Raw genomic sequence first — 22,839 nt, 5'->3', positions numbered from 1 at the left:
CCCGTGCATTACACGAGTGAAAAACTAGTTCTCTATAAAAGATTCAAAAGGGCCAGCTAGTGTCCCATTGGCTTGTCAGAACAGGATAAATAATGCCCAGTTCTGCAAGTTAGTTCTATCTCCTTCTGTGATTCAATTCTCCAATGAAGTAATATGCATTTTGCATAGCCCAAAATAAAAAAATAAATAAATGCCAACAGTTCACATTTAGTGATTTCCATCATAAAAAATTCAACTAGAAGCACTGAATCATGGGCGAAGTAGGTTTTTAACCAAAAAAGTCTCTCAGCAAGGGAAGTGCTGTCATTCAAGATTACTGACCATATCACGACCTAAAAGATAACCCTTAACTCGACTTCTTTTCCAATGCTATAAGGTGGATGACTCGATCAGAGGAGAAAAATTACCTAAGAGGGGGGAATTTCAGACAGTAAATAAATAATGCATGAAACCCAAAAATAAAATGCAGATAGATAGTAGCTTGGGGACAGGAGGTATTATGGATCAAATAATACTGTGCCTATGCTATCCAATACTAACAATGCGAATAGCATTTATATAAGAGGTTATACCCAAAATACATGAAGATTGACACAGAAAACAAGAGTGGCCCAAGTCTTAAAAGTTGTAAAAGAAGGCGTTAAGTGCATAGACATTGGACCTTTATTATATAATATTCATGTCGTTTTCCAACATCATAGTATCATGTCCAGCAGGGCGAAAGATAGTTAAGCTTACAATCCCAAACACTTAAGAAACACAACCAAGTTTGTCAAGTAGTAGATAACAGTACTGCTAGGATGATAGTCAAACAACCTGAGATTTACATCATGATCACAGTCGATGAGGAATCAGGCTAGCCAACGGAAGATGACTTTGACACGTCTGTTACTGGGGGCATTTCTTCCAAACAGCTTTGAGTGTCATCACTGATCATTCCAATGGTCATTTTCTCCACTTCCTCTTGTGTATATATATGGATCTTAGACACCACTTCAACAAAGTCACTGCGATTCAAGTTGTAATAGGTAACGAATTTACAATTCAATTCCACATAATGTCCTAATATTGCGAAACGAAAATCTTAGGATGAAATTGTCTTTTTGAATCATGACAAGTGATGAGGCCACGTTAAGTGCCTTTAGAGACAAAAACGTCCACAAAATTCTCGTTTCTTATGAGAAAGAGGAAATTAATAATTCCTTAAGGAAGAAATGCTGTTGTTCAGAAGTTGAAAATCAACCATGATAAGTAATAGCTTTGGCTTTCACAATTTCTAAACTATGGAGAGACGAGAAGCAAAAAGATAAGAGGTTCGCCATGTGAGGGACTTACCGCCATGGATCATCACCAACAACCATCATGTCATTCTCACTGTCAGTGTACAATATACGCCATCCTTTTTCAGGATCCTGCAAGAGGCCTTCCATGCTAAATAGCCTCTCCAGTTCAGTCAGCAGGTCATCATAGCCATGTAGTCTCGAGAGATCAATGGCTCTCCCCACCAAGTTGCCTTGCTTGTGAACCTTCATTTATGACAGGAGGAGGAAGTATGAGTTTATTCAATAATCAAGTCTAAGTATTACAATAAAAAGATCCTTTTAATATACAGTTTAAACTAATCTAATTTAAGCAGGAAACTAATAAAATAGTAGAAAATAACATCTCTACTAGGATTCCCAACACATTAGCATTAACGAACTGAGAAAAACATAACAAATTCTACACATCCATATCGAAGCTTACTTTTGTGCAGCTCCTCTTATTTGAACCCAGTGAATTAAGCGAAGAAATATCCTCGGTCAAAGAAGACCCAAATAGTTTAAAGGCGGGCGCTTTTCCCTTCAAGACGGCCTCACTAGTATTAATGAAATGTTCCTGCGCAGTGGTAGATGTGGATGACTTCTCCAGTGGCCTCGGCTGGTTTGCGAGACTTGGCACCTTACCCATATCAACTGTAGCAGCATTTCCGATGGAAGTGGAATTTAACACACGGCTTTCTCTTTGAACGTCTGACACATAGGATAGCATTAGAGGATCTGGGTCAGCTCTGTAGATCCCATTGCAAGGAAAAAATATGTTTCTAGCACCTTCAGAAGCTAGAGGATATAAATTGGGTCTGGGCGTTTGATACGCGTTGTAAGCATTACGACCAAAATCAGGTTTTGGCCACGCACCAACGCTAAAATCATTTTTCCCAGCTAGGGATCTCAATGAGCAAATTTCTTGACCTTGCAAGACCTTTGGAAACCAATTCGTTTCCGTAGAGCCAGTATAGGTTGCAGGAGCATGATTCTTCACAAACTCACTATAATTAGGCTTTTCTGTGACATTTGATACAGGATTTTGACGTACTGCAGGTTGCATCTCAAAATCCAGCTGGCGGTTTATCCTATCACGTCCAAAGAGAGGTGATACAAAACCTACATTTTCTTGACCTTGCAAGACCTTAGAGGATCTAACAGACTCCTCAAAGTCCAAAAGGGAATTCCCTCCTGCTTAAAATAAATAACGATAATAAAAGTGAAGCGTCAGTCCCTGAGCTGAACTACCACGAGAAAAAAAAATTTAATAAAAATAATTATTATCAACAGGAAAAAATATGGACCTGTGATTCGGCTGTCATGTGGGGTCACTGGCAGACTTGATCGCATTTTCTTCATTCTTGGAGATGAATGAATGCTCAGGGGTGGGAAAGGAACTGAGAAATCAATGTCCCATGGAGAAACTCGATCCTGATGATTACTCATGATATCCTCGTCCCATTGAACCTATTAAAAGTGTGGCATTGGCGATCATATTAGACATTCCAGGAGACCATTATGACATAGACTCCAAATGTTTGCTATTAACTACTCAACAAATTCCCCAGCTGTGTGGATTTACGTCTTGGAGACAGCCAAATGTTTCAGCTCCTTAGCCTACCGACAATTAACCTAAAACTAGGACTAGATAAATCTACAAAAAGAAAGCAGGAACCAACAGAAAAGATGAGCACCAAACTTCAAGTGCAAACTACCCGCCTTAGAGGACTTCCTCATGGCAGCATTTGATAAATTAAAATCCACTTTATACATAAAGCTCCAGAAGAAGAGTTGGAATGTACCATCAAGCATCTCCATTTCGAGTTTGGCCATCTATAGGAGTCCACATCACCAACTCCAGTCACCACTCCACAGAATCTGAGAAGGCACAAGACATTTGATATCAATAAAATGCATGAAAGAGGAAAAACACACTGGGATGCTCGATTGAATTTCATAAAACCTTCTCTCCGAAGAATCATCTAAATCAAATTTCATTTTGAATCTTGTCCCGATAGGTAAATGACTGGCAGTGCTCTTCACGTACTTTTGATATGGGACTATAAAATCAGCATGACTTGCCCTGCAGCAAAAATGTTCTTAACCATTAAAATCTAACAAGCATAGGAGACGCTAACTTATTTGATGCGAAAGGAGTGATTATGACTTCATAACATAAAAAATAACATTATAATAGCCATTTATCTGCCAGAAGGACCCTAAATTTATGTATGAAACCAAAATTAATTTCCCAGAATGTACTCCACATAAACAGAGGAAACGAAACTCGTTATATAATAACAACGTACAAAGAAAAGCATCACCACATACCAAGTTTGAACAGCCTGTATTACAGCCCCACACCCACCATATGGTATGAAACAACTCTATACTAGAACCAATACGATAGTCATCAGTTTTTCATATTCTCGTATTAAATTCACATGTCATGAAAATAAAGTTTTGTGAAAACTTATAGTTACAGTGGTTAAATATATCTTAATATGATGATACTCAACTTTAACTAGTGGGGCGCTCTGCCAGTGTTCCATAAGAATAAGGGCGTTAAATGGGCCGAGATGAGCTCGAGTCAGCTCACCGGAAGAAAGTTGGGGACGGTGGCTTGCAGATTTTCTTTTTGCACGGTTACTAATAGAGGTATAATGAAGACGTGAATTTCTGAAAATATAAATTAGCACCCTTCTTTAACCAGGCTTGAAACTATCTATTAAAAATTAAATTATTAATTACAATTCTACATTCACAATCTGCAATTGAAAAAAATGCAGAAAGGACACTTTCATCTTTTTGAAAAGCCACTAACGTATACAAACACATGCATTTATTCGGATTGCAATATCGCCTAAGCCACATGATGCATCTCAATCTGTTAAATATTTATCTTGGATCCACAGCTCTACATATTCAGTCTTCCCAGTCCTTTAAGAAATTGTATTAAAAGAGATATTTTGGAAGAGGGGACTCAAGGAAATAATGCATGAGGGTTTTAGAATTTTCTGGTAGGCCATCCATGCAGCTAAGTTGTTCAATCCAATAATCTAGCTAAAATGTCCGATATAGCTTAGTGGAAATATATTCCATGCATTTCATCGTGTATTGGTAGTTACTGTATTTAAAGGGCTGTGGATGACCAAATACACATAGCTCTGTATTCAAGATAAAGTAGACAAATTAATAACTTAATATTTTAAAGATTAATATGCACCACATGTTCTAGTCAATATTGCAATCCAAATAGGCAAGCTGAGCTTGCTCCATTTAACGCCCTATGGGGAAGGGACTCACTTTTTATAAAGTCATGCTGTGACATATGCACGCATAATACCGTAGGAACAAAAATTTATTAGTTTTGCTCTGAAGGTTTACTCCTATCAAAATGTAAATTTTGGTCCCAATATGATCGTGTCATACGATTTTATTAGCACAAAATCAAAATATATTTTCTCAAAAGAGGGATTGCAACTTTAGCGCACTTAAAAATTATCCGTAAAAGCATTTTGGCACTATCAACTTTCTTATATGTCATCAAGGATGTTTATGCATGTTTAATTAGGCAGATATGTGCAATGGGCGAACTAAGAAATGATGTCCTTCGAGACCTTCCTTCTGAGTCTCGCTTTGAGTAAATAAAATTTATACAATGAATATCCATTCATTGAAAAGATGAGAGTCATAATTGTTATGTTCTTCCATTCAATGACACAGACAACATGAAATGGCTACAATTTTCTTGTGGTAATGAAATGGCAGAATCTGAAACCTCATAATGCAGGATAAACACAGAGCCATGGAAACTCTTCTCTTTAATCTAATGTTCATAAATGTGTCCGAGCAGGAATTAAGTGTTTTCACTATATAGTTAGTTTCTGCACTTATAAATTTGTCAATATTTTGAAATATTTCAGTCACATGAGACTGTCATCCAACACATTTAACCAGGAAATCCATCTCATGTAAACCAAGGACACAGGGAACTTGTGCATTGTCCCAAAAAATAAAATGTCGCATTTAAGAATATGTACAGGGGAAACAATGCCAATACTTAAAAGGAGAGAAGGCCAACAAGACCGAATCAAGAAATTTTAGCTGAAAATAAATGAGATGTGGACACATGGCCCAAACATCCCTTTTGGAAATAAAAGAGCTTCGGTAAAAACAAGAATGTAAACTAAGGAAATTGATTGTGAATAAGCAAATATGTTTCTTATGAAAAAATATCCGTTCCTGGTAAAAATATCTGGCAAACTGGATTCATTACCTCTAGAAATTCAGTTTTGTAAAGAATTTCTCAATGAAAGCAAACAGTTTCCCCACCTTCCTATGACTACTTAAACAGGAAAGAGTTGTTTGTGGCTATTTGTAATTTAGGCACTAACCCACAGTCCTCAAAGAATACTCAAAATTACAGATAGCAGGTGACGAAAGCTATAACTAGAAACAATATTATTGCAGAAAACTTGATGAGACAATGCACAACACACATATAAAGAGTTACAGACCCACGTGTACCATTATAGTTCATTTTTGTGGTTTTAGGACCCCTTTTATCTTTCTTAGTTCTGGCCTATAACAAACTTGATCTTCGAGGAATCCTATAGTTCAAGTAAATAGTTAAAAACATGCTATCAGGTGTTTAAACAACCAAAAAAATAATTACATTACTCTAAACTACCATAATTAGATTATGCTGATTAGCTATTAGAAGTCTTGAACTGAAAATAAATTATCAGAGTTTCGGTAATCATTTCTGATGATAATGCAATGCCAAGAATTAAAATTATTTTGCGTTGTTAAAAGGCCTTAACAGGACCGCTGTGAAGTTTGAAACCTTGTAGATTTATTAGCTGAATTATTTTAAGTATCATTATAAACTCGCTATTGTCACAAAGACTTTCCGTTAGAAGTCATATTATATGGCCAAGTAGCATGACACTGACAAGCTCATCTGAGAGCTGGAATAATCAATTTACGTTTATAGAACAAACATGAATCACATAACCACAATTTGTAGCATTGCAAGTAAAGGATTTTATAAACTAAGTTGGATCCTCCAACTAAGAGAGCAAGACAGCATTACCTTGGACTATAGAACACCTGGAATGCGCTCTTGCTTGACAAAGCATTAGCTACTGAAGAGAGAACATTGGGATAACTACTGTGATTTTTAATAACTGAATCAGGTAGCCCATTTCTAGGTCGAGCAGCTCTTCTAATTCCCAACCTTAGCTCTCCACCTTCTCCCCTACATCAACCATATTACCAATTAATAAGTTCTTGTCATTTAACTTAAAAGAAATATTAGACATATATTCCCCAAAGTTTTTCCTTTCCAAATCTAACTTTTCGCAAATAAGTCAGAGACTCAGGATTAGAAGAGAAAAAAAAAAAAAATAAATAAATAAAAATTGAGCCTTAACATATGGACTATAACCTTTAAACATACAGCTCTACTATCTTATATCTTTCATGATGTGTACCTCAGAAAGAGAACTGCATCCCCCGATACTAGATTCTTTTGGCTAACAAAAATACTCCATCCAGTAGTAAGCAAATGTCGCCTTGGCTGGCCTGCACGTTTAGCACCAAACTGTGAGAATTTTCATCTTAAAAAATCATGGAATTAAATCTAGTACCTCTGTAAATGTGACGGAATTTCCATTCAATGCCATGTAGGTCTTTAGCGATAAGCTCCTGGGAGGGCCTCTGCTCTTTATAATCCTAACAGAAAAATTTAGCACAGAATTAGCAAGAAACTTCACCCCTACACATAAAATTTACCTATCAAGTACAATTAGATGCTAAAAGGACAGAATAATGTCAAACCAGAGGTGGGAAACAATCTTCAGCAGCCCTACGCGGAACTGAAAATCCACCATGCGTACTGGTGTCAGAAGCAGTAAGAGTCTTGCAGAACATGTGGGAGGTCGATTTTGCAGGCGTAACTCCTTCCCCATCTTCATGGACCCCTATCCTTTCAATCTCTTTGTCATCTAATTTTGCTCCAATTAGCTGCACAACACCAGGATCTCTTGAAACTTCACTTCTAATAACTATGCTAAATTATTTGATGAAAAACTTCTCAAAGACAAATTTTGCCAGTTGAAAATCAAGAAAATGAAGATGAAGCCCACCAAGATGAATTTTTTTTTTTTTTTGGAATAATCGAGAAGGAAATTTTAAACTTCATACATAAATAAAAAACAAATTCAATAATTAAGATTCAGAGGCATTCAAACTCACAAATCGTACCTCTGGTAGAGGGAGTAGTGTCAGCTGAGTATAGACCTCATCATTTTCCCTATTAGCCTGTTTAAAGAAATTATACACACCGATCAAGAATAAAATTCAAAAAACAATACCCATAAAGGAAAATATTTGAAAGCAAAAACACATTCAATAAAAGTATTGCTTAATCTCGAGTACTTACAAGTAGTTGTACATCAAGAACCCTACAAAAGATCTGGGGAGGGAGATCAAAATTGGGCATATCCCTTGAAGCAACTTGCTCCAAATGGCCTTGAGGGAAATATACCACTAAATTCCCTTTCTTGGGCAAGGTTGTGAGAGGGCCAGCACAGGCATGCCACAGCTCCATATAGATTGATACTGAACAAGGAGAGGAAGGAGACGCAGATGCAGCATTTGAAGAGCATGAGGAAGTAGAAGTAGACAAAGAGCAATAAACACAACTACTACCTCCCAATTTGTCACATTCTCCTCCATTGTTACATGCATTTTTCTCCACCTCACCCACTGCAAGGTTCAGATCAATTTCCATTAATCCCCCAAGAGGTGGAGCTTGTTTTTTTATTCTAAGAACTATATAGCATTACACCACCACAAGAAACAAAAAGTAGCCAACCCACTACCCAGTGAAAGAGGCAAAAAGCATTTAAGTTGGTTCTGGAAGTAATCAAGTGGTTTTTGGAAGAATTATTGTGTACCAAGAAACATTAAAAACTCAGAATAGTGAAGAAAAGGACTCCAATAGTGGCCAAGAAATCAGTAAAGGTTGTGTCTTTAATTCAAGAAACCGTAAGACCTTAAAAGGATTTCAACAAAAATTAACAGAAAATTCATATTTTAAGTGTGGTGTATCAAACCATGAGAAGAAGAAGACAGAGAGCATCAAATAATAACAAGAAATTCAAAATATGATTCTTCCCCCATTTTGCAGTTCTGAGCAGACACGGACAATAGCATAGAAAAAACTGAAACAAAAGGCAAAAGAGGCCAATGTGCTAATGTCCCTTTTGGACTCAAGACTGTTGCACACACGTTGTATTTGTGTGTGTGAGAGAGATAGATAGCACAAACTGTGTTAAGTGGAGGGGACAAGTTAAAGACAGTACAGAACCCACAGCCTAACCACCCTTTTTCTTCCTTTACTTTGCCTTGGCTTTTTGATTTTCGGAAGAAAAAAATGAAATTAACCAAAAAAAAAAAAAAAAAAAAGTTCCAAGAATTGGTTTGAGTTCCCCACCCCCCTTTTTTTTTTTCTTTTTTTTCTTTTGTTTTTTTTTTTTTGAAAAAAAAAAAAAAAAAAAAAAAAAAAAAAAAAAAAAAAAAAAGTTCCCATAAATTCTCTGTCGACGTAAGGTCTTCATCCACCTAGACAGTGGTAGTGTGGGTTTTCAGTGAATTTTCATACTTCTTTGACTTGTAGTTACTTTTCACAAAAAATATCTTCAGCTTAATATATGAATAAGAATTTTTTCTAGCCACTACTTTTAGAAATAAAAAGGGATGCATATCACCTGCCTTTAAATTTTTCACTTTTAGGTTTTGTATCAATTCAACCAATAATAGAAAAGTATTAATTAAAAGATTTATAATAAGAGATGAGACTTGAGAGGATAGCACTTTCCTTTTCGGAATCAATCAGATTAACCATTTTAGCCTTGTAGGAGAGAGAATTATTAATATATATTAATATAAAAGAAAATAGTAGTGGACGTCCTTGACCTATTAAATCTTTGCCAAAAGTCCTCAATTTTCTTTTAACTTGTACAATCTCAACTTTAATATGTTGTAGCCTGATTTTCGTCCATTTGTCCACTTTAAACTATGTTTAAGCTCATAAACTTACTTTTAATGTAGTTAAAATGAATAATGAAATCAAAAAGTAAAAAATATGATAGTAATATTATATTCCTTGGATGGAGAGAAAAAGAAGAGAGCATGCGGTTGACGAAGAAAATGAAGGGCCGTTCTTGTTTAGAGTAGGTTTAGAGGAAAGGGTGTGGATGGTGATTGAAAATGGCATTTACATTTATTTATTTCAATGGATAAAAATTGTCATTTGCATTTCGAAAGACTACAAACTCAAAAATTTTAGTCCATCACACTGAAGAAAAATATTGAAATCCCAATTTGCCTTTACACTCGTGTGTTAGGGATCACATGGCAAATTCCCTTAACCTACAGTTATGTTGCAGATAATATGTCGTACTAAAGGCAAAGAAAGTAGTACACGAGTCTTAGGTAACTTAAATTGATCAAGATTCTCATTGTGGGGTACTAATTATACAATTTTTACTTATTTAAGTACAGATACTTATAAGTAAAATTATACAATGTTTCCTTATTTAAGTAAAGTAAAGATACTTATAAGTAAATTTTTATAAATAATTTATTTTATCTCTCTTTATGGTCTTTGCGTGATCTTTATTTGTCACTGCCTGAGAAATCATACCAGGCAACAGAGATTCAATAAAATAAAATATATACATCTACATTGTGAATGTAATGTAGAGAGAGAAAGAGAGAGTTGTCAATTTAGGTGGAGCCCACTGAGTTTGGCAGCAAGTATCGTGGACGTGTTAGTAGTTAGGACTCGGTGAGTGAGCGGACCCAGCAATCCACTCTTTATACATTACTCTCAAGTCTCATCACTCTGTCCCTTATGAAACTCTTACAAACGTTGTCCCGCGCGTGTATGGTAATCACATCAATGTTTCTTTAAAGGTTGAACCCAATCTTGAGGAGTTCCACCATTCCGTCCCTTAAACTTTGTGAGGGTGGTATGTGCCCCAATAAATGAGGGAACAAGAGCTGCCTGTACACTGCGCGTACAGGGAGTCAAATTATATGTTTTAAGAATCGAACCCCTACACTGCAGCTACCAACAAGGCGTGAAATAACCTCACCCATGTCCTTTGCATCACTGGGCTATGCTCCGAGGGGCCATATCAATGTTTCTTTGTAAAGACGGAAATTGCGGTCATGGTTATTGACGTTTGCTAAATAACATAATTAAGGATTCATTTTGAGAGTGTTTGACACTCAATTTTAAAGAAAAATAAATTTTAGAATAGTAATTGATGTAAAATATGTAGATGAAAATTTTTTAATTTATTTATAATATTATTTTAATGAATAATATATGATTGGAAAGAAAAGAGAAAAAAATGCATTTTGAAAAAAATGATAATCAAACGGGGTCTTAATATGATTTTGAAAAATCAAAAATTACTTTTGAGATTAAGAAATCATTCTTAACATATTTAAATAATTTTTTGAGATTACTTTATTTGATTATAAAAGTTTTTAGATGAAATTGGCATAACGTAGTTTACTCATAAAGTTCTTCTACAAAAAGTTGAAACTCTATCAAATAGATCCTAAATCTTGAATCTTTTCTTTATATCGTGTGAGTCTCCAATCGTTTACTATCCTTGTGCCCTTTGGAACTTCACGTAATCGAAAAATGTCTATTTAGACATTAAATGTTCACGTGACGTTAAAAATGACACATTTCTATTGAGAAACCGTCTATTCAAATTTATTAAGCAAAATGGAATTATGTAAAGAATAATTACACTTAAAATAGTATATTAGAAGCCAAATTAGCAAACAACTAGCATAATTTGAATTTGGATACATCTTTTGGTATTAAATCTTGCCTTTAATTTTTTATTTTTTTCTACTCGGAGACCAAATCTCACTAGTAGCTAACAAATTTTTATGAGAGCTAGTTATTGTTGGTTACACATAATATCGTTGCATTGTAGAAAATAAATGTTGAAGAATTTATATCAATTTTATTAGTTACGTTATATTCGACATGTTTAAGATACCAAAGTAAATTGTAGTAAAAACCAAATCGTAACATGTTTAAAAAGATGAAATATGTAATATAATTTAATTAAGTTGTCTTATATGTATATCAAGTGCGATCTACTTATAAGCAAAATTAGTGTGGAATTGTTAAAAATATCATTTACGTTGTTTAGTGATTTTTGTAATTAAAAGTTAGAGTCTATAGTAATTTCGAAAAAAAATAAAAATGATAAAGATAAAATTGTACTTATATTGTTCAACTAAAAAAATGACAAACAAGTATAAACCATGCTGCTTATTTATTTTTCACCTTTTGAAGTCTGCTATATTTCAAAATCAACTTGTTTGAATATTTCAGAATTTATCATACACTAACTTATTTTTATATATAAATGCAATACCATTCATCTTTATTGATGATGATTCTCAATTCAGGTGATCATAAATCTATAATTTATATCCACCATTATTGATGAATAACAACATTTCCATTTTTTAGAACGAGTAATATTAACTAACACATGTTATCTAATACAAGTTATTCTTAGACGACATTGAATTCAACATTAACCGTCAGGTGATATCCCAACTTCATTAGACAAATAAAGTTGGACCTTCATTGCAATGTAAATTGATACTATGCATCAGTTGCGTTAGATATCTTTACTTATTGTATATAAGCACAATGTTAAAAGAAATGCTAATTGTATTACCTTTCAAGTTTTCTACGAGACTGTCAATAGAGTGGCAGAGTGAAGCAATGTAGCCATAGTTTGAATCTTATTCTTTAAATAATTATTTTTTTCTCAATTTTATTTTCAACCATACATTTTTCTCAATAAAATAAATTTATACGTAAAATTAAAATTTTTCTTATTTTTAACCACATTTAAACAAAAAAAAATCGTTGTTACAAAATCTATTTTCCTAAAAAATGGGATTCAAACAAACCCATATTTATAACAAACTGTCCACTTATTTATGACTCAAATCTATTGACTTATAATTTAACGAATTCATTATTTTTCCCAAACAAGCAGAGCTCCCATTCATATGACCTATCCAATTAACGTCATTCAATTGTCACAAGGACTAGTGATTAACATCGGTTGACGGACGCAAATTAATTACTAGAAAAAGATTATTTGAAACCCACGCAAGAGAAAGGGGCGTGAAGATACTGGTGCAGTATGTGCAGTGAATGCAAGAAGAAAGTGAGTATACTCGGGTGGCCTGGCCTGCGCCTTTGGCGCTGCCCAAAGACCCCACCACACACATTCCCCCTCCTGTCTCTTTCTCTCTCTATACGTATATTCGTATATGTATACGCACATTGTCTAGGAATTACCGACCATATTTACCCTTCAAGTTCTCGAGAATAACGGGATTGCCACTCGAGAGGAATCCCTCTTTTTCCGTTCGCAGTAAGTGACCACACGAGCAGCTGTTATTTGTGAAAAGTTGGCAATTTTAGGATATTTTCCAAAAAGAAAAAGGAAAAAATTTTTACTATCAAAGTAGGGTGGAAAATGTCAAATAATTTTGTTAAATTTGTGTACACTCTCAGCAGTATGTAAAAAAAAAAAAAAAAAAAAAAAAAAAAAAAAAAAAAAAAAAAAAAAAAAAAAAAAAAAAAAAAAAAAAAAAAAAAAAAAAAAAAAAAAAAAAAAAAAAAAAAAAAAATTTTATAAAATAATTTTTAAAATTTTTTTTACACCCCCAAAAAAAATAAAAAAAAAAAAAAAAAAAAAAAAAAAAAAAAAAAAAAGTTGAACCCCAACCTTGAGGGCCCTCACCGTCCCCCCTAGAACTTTGTGAGGGAGGTAAATCACGGGATGTGCCCCAACAGGACAGGGAACAAGAGCTGCATGTACACTGTGCCTACAAGGAGTTCAATTCTATATTTCAGGAATCGAATTCCCACACTGCGACTACTAGTAAGGCGTGAGATAACCTCACTCCTATCCTTTTGCACCACTGGACTATGCCCTGGGGGCTACTATCAGCAGTATGTTTTTTTCATATGTATATGTAGACAAAGTAGAATAAAAAGATGAAGGGAAAAGATTAAAGAAGACGAATAAAATATTCATACATAATCTCAAACTTAGTTAGTAAAGCCAAGTCGATCGAGTTAATTTTTTTAATTAGAGAATAATTCAAATTTTGCACTTTGTTTAATAAGAAATATTGTACGTAAAAATTAACGTGGTTAAATTTGTCAACATAATGGTTATTTAAGATATTAAAAAAAAAAAAAAAAGGTTTTACACGTAATTGTAACTTAAAGTTCGAACACTACAAATATAAACAAACATGTAAAGTTCAATTAAATTTAGTCCCATAATTTCAGCACACTTTATTCACATTTTGGATATGTAAAATAGACAATCAATTTTAGCTGTACATTTCATGTGTTCACCTCACACCAACCGTGAATTCTTGTCTATGGGGTAAAATTCCCTCGAAGTTCATGTGTGCAAAGTAAAAAACGCCACTATTTACCTTATTACACTCGTGTCTTTACTCTAGCGTACAAGAACCAACATCATTACTTGCATTTTCAAGGAAGCAAGATACACTCATCTCGTCTTGTTACACCACGAGGACAAATCATGATATTTTTGTTGTAGATAACTTAAAGATTAAGGAAGCACCATACGCTCGTATTGTATTACCAGTTACTTTTCAATTATTGTGTTACTTAATTGTAAATTTCTCAAGAAATGTTCATATTTGGGCTTAGGTGGGTGGCTTGGCCCGGTTGAGCAATTTTGTAGACTGTAGTACCGATCGATTGATATAGGTTAATACCTTTTGACTAAAAACAGGATTGCAATGATAAAAAGGGAGTATTGAAAATCAAGTCAAAAGAAAAGATAGTTTGAGACCATTTGAGTAATGTTATTCACCAGGGGATTCACTGTTGTTTAACTGGTGTGGGATCTATCGCCACCTAATATAGCACCATTATTGATAAACAACGTTACAATTGGTTGTTTTATTCCGTTTTTCATGAATAAAGAATATTATTTAGTACCACTGATGTTTAGTATCATTCTAAATAAGAGTGAAGCCTACCGTCTATAATTGATGATCAATTATATTTTTGTTAACTAAATGTACGTATTGGATCTCACTATCACCTGGATATTGACGCTACCAATTGTAAGCAATTGACTCTACCATCACTAAAACTGATGCTAAGAATTGGTGGAGGTGTTACATAGCATCACTTGTCTTACATTGTTTGGAACAACATGTATGATATTGAAGAATAAGAATAATATACAGTAAAATTTGTTCAATAAATAAAAATGCATCGAATAATGCGATTATCCCGATTGCCCCATCAATTAGTGCTAAGCACCACTTTATTAGATATCAGTACTCGATATTAAACTTGTTTCTTATGAATCTTTTTGGTAAAGTTTCTATTTTTGCTTCTATTTCTTATAAAATTTCTTCTTAAAAAAATTACATTATGCCAATTTTTGTTAAAGCTCTTGTATTTAGACAAAATCTCTTTAGAAAATTATTTTAACATATCTAAAAACAACTTTTTAATTTCAAAGCAGTTTTTTATTTTTCAAAAGCCCTTACAAACGGCCCTATGTCCCAAAAACAGAAGCTTAATAGTCGTGTAAAGATGAGACGTCACACCAAATAGTAATCCCTGTCAAAAATAATAGAGTGAATAACTTTATTAAAGTCATAACTCAAAACATTGTCTTTTAACATGTAGATAGATAAAGACTAGTGAAGAAGGCATGGCATAAATTTGCATGGAAAGGAAGAGATGCAAGTAACAAAGCCAAAGTCTGAAACAGAAAAGAAACCCTCGAGAGTCATGCCGGCAACTTCTTTATCTTCTGTCACCATTCACTGTCTCTTTGATAAACACAACACACTTTTACACTTTGATGCTACTTTACTCACTGATCAATGCTCTTCATAGCAGCTATACATAAGTATATCTACTTTAATCAATCCATGTCCATTTGTGGACCTCACTTTTGATGTTTCATTCATCGCCCGCGTTCATCGTACCCTTTATCATCTGTCACTTTCTGTCGCTCACTGTATCCAACGCATCACCTGTGTGTAATTTTGGACACCCAGATTAAGCTTTACAGTTTAAAGAAACCATGTTTAGCACACACTGTAACAAGCAAAAGTATTTTTTTTTTTTTTTTTACTTCGATTTTATCTGGTAGTGCTTGGTCTTACTATATGAGAGAAATTTACAAGTTTATTTATTTTTATTATTTATTATTATTTTTTGTTTAACCATCATTGATGGACGTTCCACATGACACGATCAAATCGACTCAAGGTCCGGTGCTAATAGAAGTTGCTTACTTTTCTAGTAGCGAAGGAAAAGGACAGGGCTTTTATATTTCTAAAACAGTAGGGCTTAGGATAATGCATCAAGCAAGCACGAAACAAGATATTATAGTTAGAGGTCTGAAAATGATTAAGCGAAGGTGTAAAGGGTGGATCACTACATGATAGAGTCTAAACAAGCAAAAGTATAACTTTTACTTTGATTTTATCCGGTAATGTTTGGTATCGGGTAGATTGTAAAATAGGGATTAGGATAAAATGTCTCGAGTTAACATGAAACAAGATAATATTATAATTAGAGTACGAAAAAGGATTGAGTTAAGGTGTAAAGGATGCATCACCACACGATACAGTCTATAACAAGCAAAAGTATAATTTTTTTTTTATTTCGATTTTATCTAGTGGTGTCTAGGGTAGATTGTAATAGAGGGATTCGGATAAAATGTCCCGAGTTAACATGAAACAAAAATAACATTATAGTTAGAGGTGTAAAAAGAATTGAGCTAAGGTGTAAGTGGTGGGTCACAATGCGATACAGTCTGTACTAGGTCACACCCTAACTCTAAGGCCTTAGGCCCATCTGGGCTTGCTCTGTGACACGCGATTAAGTAAAAATAAAAATAATACAGAGAAGGAGAAAGCCAGGGGCAAAGAGCCAATTGCTTTTTTTTTTTTTTGAATTACTTGTTGGCTTCATTTACTTTTTAAGTAACTATTAGGTTGAACGAGTCATTTGAGTGTCTCGTCTTTTAAGGATACATAGGCAAGACAGAAACCTTAGAGACCAAGTGTAGAAAATGTGGAAGAATGAATTAGCCTTTTTTTTTTTTTTTTTTTTTTTTTTTTTTTAAATTCATCAAATTCAAAGAATGGAAGCTTTCTTGGATTATTAAGGTCACAATCGTTGGGAAGTCCAAAACCAGGGATTTGATATCATCGGACAGCTGTTTTTGACTGATATTACCAATGTTGTGTTAGTAGTTAGACTTGAATGGTATGATACTATTACTATGAAAACCCTAATAGGCTATTCAGAGGAGAAGAATAATTCCATAGGATCAATGACATATGTGCTGTGTTGGCAGCATCTGTATGGTGACGAACGGATTCAAATTGTTTACGAATTATTGAAATTGAAACCGTTTCTTAGATATTTGCTTAATTTTAAATAAAAAGGTTAACTAGCTTATGAGAACTCAAACTAACAGTTTCAAGGCCAAGATTTCAATTTAGTTTGGCAGGTTTAAACAATTAAAATCAACAATTAATGTGTATGTTATTAATATCTTTTAATGAGACCAAGACCTAGTTCAAGTGGAGAGAGCAAAACTTTTTCAGGTTATTGACGTGTGATTGAATCTCGGGATAAGGTAATGGTGAAATTCAAGAAAAAAAGTATCGACATTTAAAATTTTGATGGTGAATTTTGAGACTTTCCATATCTTAAAAATATTTCGATTCTAATATGGAAACAAGATACATGGCTCAAATACTATTTTATTTCTATCGTAAATAGGATTATTCATAGTGTACTTGATCTTCTTTTTGTATTTGAAACATGCACACATACTTTTGCCCCATAGAAGTATTTGAAAGTCACATATTCCATTAATTTGGTGTCTCGATCTTAGATTTATCAACGTTGTTGTCGTTTCATGATAAAGTCCTACACAATAATTAAATATTTTCAAATGATAATAAAAACATTGTGATTGTTTTCATCACTTGGTCAATAAAGCAAAGTTGCAAAAATCAATGTCATAATATATAGAGGAGATTAGCATTTACTTTCACCCAGGTTTAACTGTGTTGCCCAAGTTGGTCGGTCCCTTTGATCATGACTAATTGCATCTCCATCATCACAAACTAGAAAGTCATAAAAACTAACATAAAATTGTCTCCTAATAATAATCTATCAACTTTCCCCTTTGATTTAGTTAGGGGAAAAAAACTTAAATTAAAGTTAACAATATATTTCATGCAATCCATAAATTTTATCGATTTTTTAATCAAACGTTTCATCAACTTTTATCAAAATTTATTAATAATATGATTTTTTAGCAAAATCATACAGAGCTTCATTTTCTCTCTCTCTATCTTTTACATTCATCTTGCTTTACTACCCTCGGATATGACACTAATAGAAATAAATTATGTTAACTATTTCATAATTCTAATTACATTAAGTTAATATGAAATGAACTATATTTATCTTCGAGTAACAATACATTTTTGAAATCTTAGTCAACTAAAGTAAATTTCTCATAGAATAAAGTAGGTTGATAAGGTGTATGGATGTTTTTATAAGTAAATAAATAAATATCGATTTAAAATATTTTACAAATTGTTTAATTTTAAAATGTGGATAAATCTTAATTTATAGTTGGTAAATAAATTCTACCAACTTATTTTTATTTTTTGGTAGAAATCCAACTCTTCACAAAATAAATTATCAAAATTTTTATGGAGTTTGAAAGATGTGGAAATTACATCCGCACATGCTTATCAACTTTCGATAAGAGTTTAGAACTTGATCATTCAAAAACTAGGTCGTATTTCGCATTTTCAATATTAACAATAATATTATTAAATTTTCTATGCATCGCCTCTCTTCTCTCTTTCTATCCTCTCTATTCTCTCTAAATCCCACTAGCTCTATCATCGCTTCATACACACTTTTCACTGCCTTCGACCCGCCTTCGTCCATCATCCTATCCACTCCATCTTCGTTGGCAACCCAATCATTCGCATGCAATAGCCTCCTTCACATCGCCAATCACACCACCACAATCTCTTCACTGAATCTCAATCTGTTACAAGGATTATCACGCTCCCACCCCAACAGATCATATGCAAGCACTCTCGTCGGTGGAGCACCGCGCACAAATGCTCACCACCACTGCGCATAGAAATGATGATTTGGGGGGTTTTGGGATAGTTTCTTCCTCCTCTGATCTATTTAGCAGGGTGATTTTTTTTTTTTTATTATTTTTTTTTGTGGTTGGTGGTGAGGTGGCGCGATTGGTGTCGATGGTGATGATGGTTGGGTGGAGTGGGGTAAAGATTGTGATCAATTAAATAGTTAATTTATTGTGACTAATAAATAATATGTGATCCATAACCTAGATAATTTGTCATCAATAAATAATATGTGACCTAAGAAAATTTGAGATTTCAACTAAATTATAATTTAGAATCACAATTTGTTAAGTTGTGACAAATCAAATGATAATTTGTGATGTGTGATCATGAAATAATGTATGATCTATTAATTTGATAATTTGTGATCGAAAAATGAATTGTGAATTATTAAATTTGTGATCGAGAAATAACGTGTGATCAACTAATTTGATAATTTGTGACCGATAATAAGTTATAACTTATAGACTTTGTGATTTCTCATTTTAACATTTTGTGATTGTGACTAGTACGTAAGTGTAACCATAAACTGTATAATGTTGTGACATATATATATATATATATATATATATATATATAATCATTTATTTAATTGAAAAATTGAATTATGACTTGATTTTTGAAATTTCAAAAAATATTTTTTAATTTTGAAATCGTGTCTTGTAACCACCTTAAATTAGAGTTTTAAAAGGCGCGCCTGGACTTCGCCTAACACAATGCGCGGCGAAAACACCAAACTAAGTGGCTGGGAGCTTTACTTAGCAGTCTACTACAATCGTTGACTATTATTATCATTATTATCTTCTTCTTCTTTCTTTTTTTTATATTTTTTTAATTTATTTTTTTTACAATTCTTTTAAATTAAAACTTAAAAGCTGATATCTTCACTTCATCTGCCCTAGATTCAAAACAGCCGCTTGAAGCCTTGAACAAAGGAAAACTTTCAAAAATTCCCATCTATTTACTATTTAGTATTTACATTTGAAACTTATCATTTTGTTGGAAACTTTGAAAAAATGTATAAAGTTCATACAAATCTATTTTAGATGTTTGATAGGTATTATTTTTAATTATTAAATAAATTTTTAATTGATTAAAAATTAAAATAATATTAAAATTTAAAAAAATGTCTTTTGTGATTTTTTAGGCTTATGCCTCGCCTAACCCATAACTTGTCTTCCACGCATAGTCACACATTACACATTTTAGAATACTGCCTTAAATATATATTGTTCCCTTGAAAGATTTTTTAGCCCAATCATAATACTTAGAAATTTGAATATTCCAGAAACATGTACGTAAAGAGAAAGGTCGATAAAAGGAAATAACTTATCCAATTTTTATGAAGCCTTAAACATGATAAAATAGAGAATTTTGTTGTTGAAAATAAATTTTAGAGGACGTCTTAGTAATTCTAAAAAGGAAAGATCATTTGGATGGTTATATCAAATAACCATATTTGTACTTATTAGGTCTGCAATTTGCTTCTTAAATAAACATGTTAAAAAATAGAAGGCTTAAATGCACTGTAACGTGGTATTTTGATAAAAATTGTTTGCTTAAAAATTTATATTTCATCGCATTACCACTATTAGCAATTTTTTATCTTCAAGAAAATGAGTAAAAAATTCCAAACATAAAATATTCTTCATATATTTTTTACATCCTTTTGAAAATATATACAATAAATTGATTTTATATTTTACTAATTATAATATATGTTCTGATGAATTATAAAACAATAGCGCTATATATCTTCCATCAGAAATTTATAAAGCAAATTAAAAAAAAAAAAAAAAAAACTCATACTTCCATTTAAAAATACTACTCTTTTTGGGGGCACCATGGTGGTTGAGGTGAGGTGAGGTGTTTGGCTAGAAAAGTTAAAATACTACTCAAAAAGTTAAATAAAGAATCTTTTAAAGTTTTTCTTATATCTAGAGAGTTTATTAATATGATCTTAGTATTTAAAATGAAAATTATGGGTCCTTTAGTTTTGAGAAGTCAAAAATTGCTTTTGAGATTAAGCTCCAGTTTGACTTTCATTGAATCTCATCAAATTAAATTAAATTTTTCTCTCTTCTATTTTCAACCACACAATTTTCAATAAAATAATATTACACGTAAATCGAAACTTTTCATTATTTTATAACCTTCAAAAAAAATAGAAAAAAAATTCTCCCCAATATAATAAAAAATAATAGGGGCCAAACGGGGGCTAAAAATTTGCTTTTAAACTTGTTTGAATAAATTTCTAGAAGTGCCCTATCAGGTTGGAAGGACTTCTATAAAAAACTTAACTTAACGTTTAACTTAACGTAGTTTTTTGACAAAAGCATATCAAAAAGGTGAGATAATTGTTCCGATGGTCATTGAATTTATGTTTATATTTTCGAGTGCTCACCAAAATTTAAGATATCGAGGTTTGAACTTTTGGCCAATAAACTTATCAAAATATTGGAAGTTACTCACTGCCTTGACACCCATTTCAATTCTTTAACAAAATTAGTGACGTGGCTAACGGGATATATATGCGGCACCTCGTCACACAGTTAACAAATTGTTATGTCTTCGATTACTCATCGAACTTTGAAAAATGTCATCAATTACTTACTAACCTTTGAAAAATGTCTTCAATTATCCATTAAATTTTGAAAAATATCTTTGATTACTTACTGAATTTTGAGGTAATCGAATTTTGACCACTAAACTTATAAAAATGACGTCGACTTATTGTTTGTTAAAAAATATGTAGCACAATCTCACGGATCGCATAAAAGTAATAAAGTTGACAAACAAGTCTAAGGTGCGATTCCACAAGAAATGATTACTCAATTACACAACTGTTAAATTTAATTTTAACATTTTTTTGTAAAAATTTAGGCTATTTTCATCATTTGTAAAATTCAAATTTATTGTATATTTCGTTGTTAAAATTATATTAATATCTTTTACAACCAAGCACACGATAAATTTAATTAAATGAATTTTATTCACTTTTGGTCCCTCAAAATATGGATTTGTGTTTCGTCATAGAAATTCAAATTTTAATTAAATTTATTATGTGTTTCGTTGTAAAATTCACTTAATTAAATTTACTGTGTTTGGTTGAAAAATCAAAATATTAATATAATTTTTACTACAAAACACATAATAAAATTGAATTTTTTAAATGATGAAAATAGCTTAAAATTCAACAAAATATATTAAAATTAAATTTTACTACTGTGTAATTGAGTAATCATTTCTCGTGAAATCGACAATATGGACTCGTTTATTAACTTTATTAATTTTACGTGATTCCTGCAATTGCGCTACATATGTTTTGACGTCATTTTTATAAGTTTAGTGGTCAAAATTCGGCCACCTCAAGGTTCAGTAAGTAATCAATGACGTTTTTCAAAATTTAATGAGTAATTGAAGACGTTTTCAAAGTTTAGTGAGCAATTGAAAATATTTTTCAAAATTTGATGAGCCATCGAAAACGTAACAATTTGTTAACGGCGTGATGGAATGCCACATTTATATTTTGTTAGCCACGTCATTAATTTCGTTAAAGGATTGAAACGAATGTTAAAGTAGTCATAATGTCCAACGTTTTGATAAGTTTAGTGGCCAAAACTCGATATCTTAAATTTCGGTTAACAATCGAAGATGTAGACATAAGTTCAGTAACCGTTGGGTCAATAAACTCCAAAAAGGCCCTAAATTTTCAAAAAGTTAAAATACTACTCAAAAAGTTAAATAAATATTTAAAATTTATTTTTCTTCTGTATAGAGAGTTTATTGGATATGATCGTAGTAATTAAAAATGGAGATTATGGGCTCTTCTGGTAAAACTTTTATGAAGTTAAAAATTATTTTTGAGATTAAAAATTTGCTTTTTAACTTATTTAGATAATTTTTCGAAAGTGCTATGTCCTGTTGAAAGGACTTTTAGAGAAAGCTGACTTAAGATGAATTTTTTTAAATTTTTTTTAACAAAATTCTTATACAATAAACAGAAGGGAAAGAAAGAGCAAAAGGATAACAAAAGGGCCCTAAATCCTAAATAAATTAAAAAAAAACCTCCTAAATGCGATAATGTTGGCCTAAAACAAAAATTTTTGTAGAAGACATTTGGCCCCCATTATTTTTTATTATAATTGGGGGAAAAAATATATATATATATATATATATATATATA

At 32.4% G+C, this 22,839-nt stretch overlaps 1 protein-coding gene across 2 annotated transcripts; it reads right to left on the bottom strand.

The window, feature by feature from the left end:
- Positions 1 to 588: 588 nt before the first annotated feature.
- On the bottom strand, positions 589 to 8,674 carry LOC111393658 (auxin response factor 4). Of its 2 annotated transcripts, none has more exons than XM_023019307.1 (12): positions 7,753 to 8,674; positions 7,566 to 7,631; positions 7,149 to 7,334; positions 6,959 to 7,043; positions 6,803 to 6,893; positions 6,403 to 6,567; positions 3,268 to 3,387; positions 3,107 to 3,182; positions 2,609 to 2,771; positions 1,747 to 2,498; positions 1,336 to 1,526; positions 589 to 1,007 (listed from the first exon to the last, which is right to left on the bottom strand). In XM_023019307.1, the coding sequence occupies exons 1-12, from the start codon at positions 8,101 to 8,103 to the stop codon at positions 857 to 859; spliced, it is 2,397 nt and encodes a 798-aa protein (XP_022875075.1). In that variant the 5' UTR covers positions 8,104 to 8,674; the 3' UTR covers positions 589 to 856. The 2 variants fall into 2 exon arrangements, with proteins under 2 accessions (XP_022875075.1, XP_022875076.1); XM_023019308.1 differs by having other exon boundaries at positions 1,747 to 2,495; positions 7,575 to 7,631; positions 7,753 to 8,671.
- Positions 8,675 to 22,839: the final 14,165 nt, after the last annotated feature.

Source organism: Olea europaea, chromosome 4 (assembly GCF_002742605.1).
Source record: "Olea europaea var. sylvestris chromosome 4, O_europaea_v1, whole genome shotgun sequence".
Lineage (NCBI taxonomy): Eukaryota > Viridiplantae > Streptophyta > Magnoliopsida > Lamiales > Oleaceae > Olea > Olea europaea.
The sequence above is the reverse complement of the archived record's forward strand: the minus strand, read 5'-3'. Positions and strand labels throughout refer to the sequence as shown.